General features: G+C 36.6%; 2 protein-coding genes across 2 annotated transcripts; one reads left to right on the top strand and one right to left on the bottom strand.

The window, feature by feature from the left end:
• LOC108989749 (60S ribosomal protein L27a-3) lies at positions 1 to 800 on the top strand. Its single transcript, XM_018963472.2, has one exon. The coding sequence runs from the start codon at positions 116 to 118 to the stop codon at positions 554 to 556; it is 441 nt and encodes a 146-aa protein (XP_018819017.1). The 5' UTR covers positions 1 to 115; the 3' UTR covers positions 557 to 800.
• Positions 801 to 2,173: 1,373 nt separating this feature from the next.
• On the bottom strand, positions 2,174 to 7,105 carry LOC108989721 (protein DETOXIFICATION 29). The gene is made up of 8 exons (XM_035684116.1): positions 6,636 to 7,105; positions 5,997 to 6,538; positions 5,173 to 5,259; positions 4,232 to 4,288; positions 3,711 to 3,949; positions 3,428 to 3,546; positions 3,253 to 3,339; positions 2,174 to 3,122 (listed from the first exon to the last, which is right to left on the bottom strand). The coding sequence occupies exons 1-8, from the start codon at positions 6,984 to 6,986 to the stop codon at positions 3,036 to 3,038; spliced, it is 1,569 nt and encodes a 522-aa protein (XP_035540009.1). The 5' UTR covers positions 6,987 to 7,105; the 3' UTR covers positions 2,174 to 3,035.
• Between the last annotated feature and the right edge of the window lie 434 nt (positions 7,106 to 7,539).

Raw genomic sequence — 7,539 nt, forward strand, 5'->3', positions numbered from 1 at the left:
CCATCCCTCAATTCTGAATCGTCCGCCCAATAAATCCCAAACTCCACCTTCCTTTCACTACCTCGTCTCTCAGCCGCCGAACCCCAGCGCACAATCACAGAGAAAGAGATCGGAAATGACGACCCGGTTCAAGAAGAACAGGAAGAAGCGCGGACACGTGAGCGCCGGACACGGTCGTATCGGGAAGCACAGGAAGCATCCGGGAGGCCGCGGAAACGCTGGAGGCATGCACCACCATCGGATTCTATTCGATAAGTATCACCCGGGGTACTTTGGTAAGGTTGGTATGCGGTACTTTCACAAGCTCCGCAACAAGTTCTACTGCCCCATCGTCAACGTCGACAAGCTCTGGTCCCTGGTCCCTAAGGATGTCAAGGACAAGGCGTCCAAAGACAAAGTTCCCCTGATCGACGTCACCCAGTATGGCTTCTTCAAGGTCTTGGGCAAGGGCGTGTTGCCGGAGAACCAGCCCGTCGTCGTCAAGGCCAAGCTCGTTTCGAAGATTGCCGAGAAGAAAATTAAGGAGGCCGGTGGTGCTGTCGTTCTCACTGCTTAGGTTTCGCTGCTTTTGCTTTTTAGTTACATTTTTGTTCTTTTTAAAATTCTGGTCTATTTTGGAACTTCTTCGAGCCGTGATTGGTATTATTATCTGTTTTTAATGAGATTTTTAAATGATTGGATTTCTTTATGGTTGTTTTATGTTATTCGCAGTGGTAGATTTTATGGGTTTATGTCTTAAATATTATTTTATTCTGTGAATCTGATCAGGTTTCACTATAATGTTGTGAGATTGTTTTTCCTCTTTAGGTACTTGTTTTGGTTTTAGATAATGGACACTTTTGTTTATGATGCCATCGATGGAGCTAATATGGTGAATTGTTCATCATTTTCTTACAAATGTTTGAATCAGATTTTATTGATTGGATAAATTACTATTGGTGGGCTCTATTGGGTTCTCTTGGCATTTTATTTATGTTTCCAGTACTTTGATAATGGGGGATGATGGGCTTTCGAGTGAAATTGTGTGTGGGTAGTGATATTAGTGTTTTAATTGTCTATGGTGTTGTGTGTGAGTACTGTTGTGATTTTCTTTTGTGGAAGAACTGGAATATGATCCAAGATAGGAAGAGAGCTTGGCCCAATCTTACACCATTGAAATAAATTTACAGAAATTCTTTGATTTCTGAAGTAAAAGGATGAGCCTCAAGTGAGAGGGCTTATTTTACTGAAGTAAAAGGAAGGAGCTCTTTTGAGCCATATCTAAAGACAGCATAGAGCTTCTAGGTCAACTGAGCGAGATAATATACCGCTCCATGAGCTCAAAAACTGGTGTAGTACACGTAACCTATTCACGGAGGTCCCATGAAGAAAGTCATTTTTTATGTAGTGACCAGGACTAGCTATTGAATTGACAAAATAACTCATGGAATGAATTGAGTTCGGCAATGTCTTTCCAAATGTAATTATTTAGTGCCTTGTTTCTTCTATCATATCTATCTTTTACTGAGATTCCTGCTAGAAGCATTGGTCATGGTGTTTCAGATATGACATTAGGATAGTGATATTCTAGGGCTTGTTTAAATTTGATTTTTTGCAATCAATGTAAAGCAAAAAAATATGGTTGCGGTCGGTTGGATGAGTCCAGTTTTCAAATGTGTTATTAATGTGATTGATTTGTGAACTAGCATTCCTCCTGCAGCTGGTCATAAAAAAAAAAAAAAAAATTAGCCTGTCGACCCTTGCTACCTTGTCTTGGCAATTGTCTTTGACAGCAACATTGGTCTTCTTTGCATGCATTGTTTAAATGGTTTGCAATTGCTTGGCTCAAGATAATTAGCCCTGGAAACATGGGAAATATGAATGGTTATGCATGTATTGCATGAACGGTGGGGAAATTTTTTAGGAAATGTAGTTCACTGTTGCCAAAAAATTGTTCTCGGAGTTCATACCTATTCTTTTCATTGTAAGCTGACGGTATTTTTTGTTTTGGATGATCACGTCTCCTCTGCTTTCTTTGTGATATTTCTGGTTTTTTTCCTTCGTAAGGATTCTAATGGAAGTGATTTCGTTGGCTGTGAATCTAGTATCAACCTACTCATTCCTTAGTTTTCAAGCAACCTTTTCCTGCTCATTAGGAATCTACTGTTTTTTTTTTTTTTTAAATGTCGGAGAAGCTCTCTAAGGCAGTCCTTCGGACCCACGCATAATAAACTCTAATCCTGTGCACCGCACTCTTAGAAATTTTCCTATACGGAATTGGTTAAATCGCTGGGTTTTCACTAGAGGTGTGGTCTCAAATAATTGTTTGCACCCATGAGATGTTGAACCTTGGTCCTTGAAGAGAGTTATACTCCAAGACCAAGGCCTTAGCCATAACCCTTGGGGTTAAATCAGTCTTCTTTAGCTATGTTTAGCTTATGGCATGTGCCTGAGCTCACTTCCCCTGCTAACACAACGTTTTGTTCATTCATTCCACGTTGGACTTGCCGCCATCACTCGTGTTATGTCAGTGTTCGTTTATTACCTAGGTACCTAATGTACAAATGAAATCCTTTTTGCCTAGGTTGTAATGATCAATGTCCAGTCTATATGGTAGAATAGGCAATAAAGCGTAAGATGTTTGGTGTTGCATTGAACTTGTAACAAAACATGTTTGGTGTTGTTTTGATTTTGGCGTCGTATAGATCGTTAATTTGGCTACTGGGTCTAAACTTGGAGCTGTCTTTCTGGTCAGATTAGTTAATTTCTTAGTTTGCTCTTAGATACACCAGCTGTTAAAGGGGCGTTATGTCTTCCTATTTTGATTCAGAACAGTTGGACAATCTCAAGATGAGACTTTTCCTGTAAGGATGTGAAATTTTGTTTCTCCTGATGAGGAGCTCATCCATGAAAAGGGGGGAAAAAACACCTTTCAAGCCAAACAATAGAAACAGCTCTTTGCTGCCTTGGAGTAGTATAGCATGTTTTGGAGAAAATTGGCTTTTTGAGGTATGGTCTCTTATTTGCGAAGATCTCTGGCTTGTTGCCTTGCACTTTCACGTTTCTGTTGTTTCGGCTACATCGTTCTCTCTGGTTTCTGTGTGCCCTCCCCATTTATTGATTCTGTCTTCTGCCTTAGAAGCCTGGATTTCATACCAATTTAGTAAATCCCTCAATGCTTAATTGGGGTTCAATGTTGAACATAATTTCTGTAATTTAAGCTTATCCTTGAACCGAAAAGAAAAAAAAAAAAATTGTCAAAAGTTTAATTACCTCTTTGCTCCAGTTGGTCCTGTAAATCATGAAGAAAAGGACACACGTCTGTGCGATTGTTCCAGTCATCATTCCATACCATATTCCCTAAAAATTAAAAATGACAGCACATTTAAGTAAGATAAATGAAGTAAAAAAAAATAATAGGAATAGAGGGAGAGAAAATGTTACTTACCCTGACCCCCAAATCAAGTTTGTAACCCATTATAACACCCAGAGGTACCCCCAATATGTAATAACATGCAATATTCACATAAGCAACAACAGCTTGCCATCCTGCTCCAATGGCCACCCCTGTTAAAGCATCACATCAAATGACAGTTTCCTTTACACCTAAAATCTCGAAAAGATTGTAGAAAGAAGAAGAAAAAACGATAGAAACTGAAAGGCTTAGATTATATGCCAAAGAAGGAAAGAAATTTTCAAGATCGAATTCATGAGTTCAAAGTTGTAGGTACCAGAGAGAACGGGTTGAACATTGTTAATGATAATGCAGAGAGCAAGTACTGGAGTGAGCTCCTTAACAAGGTCTTCGACTTGGGTATCGGTCGTAAACAAAGATGGGTAATCGTTTCGTGTGAGTATCAGAATGAGTGAGATTACGAGGCCGATTATAAATGAAGTCACCACTGCCACCACTAATGAGAATTTTGCTGTTCTTGGATGACCCGCACCCAACTCATTTGAAACTCTTATACTGCATTTTTATATTCCCAATTGAGATTGGAATTAGAGGATCACGATCGTTTTTTTTTTTCAAATAAATTAAAAAAAATATTGAATAATTTATACACTATTTTTTAATAATATTTTATCTAAATATATTTTAAATTAAGAATATTTTTATAAATTATCATATAAAAATAATAATCATGTCATAAAAATACCAATATTTTATAATATTATTACAAAATATATTAAGAAAATGTGTTGTCACGTTGTCGAAGCTTAATTAGTGTGAGGGAATGCGAGGTCAAACCTTACGGCGGCATTCATCCCAAGACCAACCATGATTGTCCAGCCCAATATGTTCATGCTGCAACGTCAACAGGCAACGGTCCATAAAGAATTAGACACCTCCAGTATTATTTTTTTCATTATTCGGTAGGAAAGAAAAGCACAAGCATGATTTTTTGTAATATGTAAAATAATTAGACCATTTTAATTAAAGTCAGCAAAGCACATGTGACATGTTATTATAAAAAAAAATCGTATATAAATATTTTCTGTAAAAATAATAAATTTTTTATTAAAATAATTTTTTTTTATCATAAATAGTCATCCATAAATAATTTATTACAAATAATTTTTTTTCTTTTAGTATTTTTTTTTTTTTTGGAGGCATGATATGTCGCTCTCACAAGCATGAAATTAAAGTCTCTGATCCCAAGGATTTAAATGTCATATATGAATGATGAGGAGACAGCATTTTGGCACAGTCCCAAAAAATGGCGAAGATTGTTAGGTTAATTAATACTAGCTGTACAACTACAACCAACACCATGAAATGAGTAATGCTACACAATATATTTATTAAATAATATATAATATATTTATTATTGTTAAATAATAAAAATATATATAATAAATAATTATTTAATAATGATAAATATATCACATCTTATTTAATAGATTGAAAGTGAGATGATAATATGATGAATAGAATTTTCTTCTTATTATAAATTTTACTATCTTAATATATTGGAAAATTCTATACACCATACTACTATCTCACTTTTATCTCACTAAGTATGATGTAGCACATTTATCATTATTAAATAATAATTTATTACATACTTTTTATCATCTAATGATAATGTATTTGTCACATACTATTTAGCATGATTAAAATAGGATGAGAGTGTAGTGTATAACATTATTCTAATATATTATATATATATAAAATTAAAACTCACGTACCATATGGACAAGGCATCTACTGAAACTTCAGCATTCTTTAGATATCCAGCAAAGAGGATCAGCGCCATGAAATACCAAACTTCCAAGCTATATATACAATCATCACAATATGAGATCAACACAAAATTATTGAACGTTATGCGTACGTCGAATGCTGTCAACGTACCATGAAAATCATGCTAACAACTTAATTAATTCACATGAACCACGGCAGACCCCATGCATGATAATTAAAATTCCACGTACGGACATACAGTCTGAAATATCTTATTAACTTCTATATATGCTTTTAAATATTAGTAATATTTACTTCGTTCGTTAGTCATATATATATAGGAATTCCATTTTAATAAAAAAAGGAATTAAATATCGGATATATTGTCAATTATTTAACCTGCATGTCAATATTGTACCAACATTCTAATTTCTATCACAATTTAATTAAGACCGATCCATCTCTCAATCGAAAAAACTTTCCAACAAAAGTAAATAATATTACCTCATTTATTTATCCAGAATTAGTAAGTCAGCATAACTAAGATAAAAATAAAAGAGAGCCTTCTTCCTAATATGTCATTAATTCCCAGTTACACTTTGTGACATGGCAGATTCCAAGCTAATATCATTTAAATAGGAGAAATGATATTTATAGTTTTAAAATGTATAAGTTCTATATATTCTATTTAAAAAAATTAGATAAATATGAGATTTATATAAAAAAATTTATCATTTAATAATAGATTTCTACAATTTTTTAAAAGAAATACAAGAAAGAAAAGAATAGCATTAATATTAAAAAATTGAAAGGTCAAGACTGATCTCACCAGAGCATCACTGCCGAGGCCACAGATAGCCTAATGAAACCCCATAGATTCTGAAATGCCTTCAACGAAAACCCAGACCAGGCCCTGCCACAACTCCCACAAAAAATATAAATCAGCTGCGCCACCACTATGAACCACCACGCCGAGTTCAGCACCACAGCCCCTCCCACCAGACCCCATCCTAACTTCATCATCAGCAGCCAGCTAAAGAAAGTGTGCAGAACCAGAGCCACGCACGCTATCATGGCCATCACCATGATCTTGCTCTGCGCCTGCAGAAACTTGGCGATTGGGAAGTTCATCGCGTAGGCGAAAAGTTGCGGAATCATCCAAATGGCGAAGACTCCCGCGGCTTCCGATATAGATTCCGTCTGGCCGATTAGTTTCAAGAGTGGCCCGGCAAATATGTACAAAAGGCTTAGAAGCAAAGCCGTGGACACGAGAATCAACCACGACCTTTGCATGTAGATCCCTAGCATATCAATCTGCCCAGCTCCGTACGCTTGCCCGCATAGAGTTTCGAGTGCGCTCCCCATTCCAAGCTAATTCAGATTCAAATATTGATAGTTAGTTCAGTAATCAAGAACAAATATCTATTGTACAGAGATTGACAGAACAGTAGTATGATTATATACGTGCCATGATGCCGAAGGAGAAGCCGGCGATAACAGAGTTTTCTACGGCGAAAGCAGCGAGGGCGATAGTGCTGACATGGCCAGCGAAGACTTGGGTAACGGCCCCGAGCGAGTACCGGCATATGGTGGTGAAGATGGCGGGGCCGGCGAGGTACCAGAGCTTCTTTGACTGGTTGAGGAACTCTCTGAAAAACTCGCGAGGCCCCTCGATAGGAAGGATGTCAGGGACACCGGCGACGAAGATGGCGGAGGTGGAATTGTCTGCTGCTACAGGGAGGGACTGTCGCGGCTCTTGGTTTTGGTTTTGGTCCTCGACGCTGGAGGACAGAAGTGGCTGCAGCTTACCATCCTCCATAGAGAGAGAGAGAGAGAGAGAGAGAGAGAGTGGCTGATCTTTAGGGTTTAGTAACTGTAAGTGGTTTAGTTTCTTATTGGCGACTCTCTCTCGTATATAAATGACGAACTCTGATCATGACTCACGAAGGCAAGTCGAATTTTCATGTCTCATTATAACAAGAAGATCGTCTCCATACGTTGTCTTGCCCCCACTTACCTTTCTGGCCGGCTTTCTTGAAAGATAAATCATTTACGATTCCCAAAAATAAGGATAATTTAATATGGTTTATGCCGTACGGTTTTTAACAAAAATATTAGCAAGAAATTAAAAACTATATAAAAACATAAAATGAATATAAAAATATAAAATAATCATAAACATAGAAAAAAAAAAAAAACTAAAGAAAACATAAAACCAAAACATCTAAATGTTGAAAAACGTTAAAAACATATAAAAAAAAAATGAGGGTGGAATTAAACTTCCCTCCGGCACAGATCACGGATCAACTAAAACGGTAAAATGAAAAAGCTAAAAAGGTAAAACAAAATGAAATAGTAAATAAGGTTTGAGC

Source organism: Juglans regia, chromosome 13, assembly GCF_001411555.2.
Source record: "Juglans regia cultivar Chandler chromosome 13, Walnut 2.0, whole genome shotgun sequence".
NCBI lineage: Eukaryota > Viridiplantae > Streptophyta > Magnoliopsida > Fagales > Juglandaceae > Juglans > Juglans regia.

Coding starts and splice junctions, on each gene's coding strand:
- LOC108989749 (XM_018963472.2), top strand. CDS start 116: ATGACGACCCGGTTCAAGAAGAACAGGAAGAAGCGCGGACACGTGAGC.
- LOC108989721 (XM_035684116.1), bottom strand. CDS start 6,986: ATGGAGGATGGTAAGCTGCAGCCACTTCTGTCCTCCAGCGTCGAGGAC. Junction 5,260..5,996: donor GCCTCGGCAGTGATGCTCTG/GTGAGATCAGTC, acceptor TTGTATATATAG/CTTGGAAGTTTGGTATTTCA. Junction 3,340..3,427: donor AACTTGATTTGGGGGTCAGG/GTAAGTAACATT, acceptor TTTAATTTTTAG/GGAATATGGTATGGAATGAT.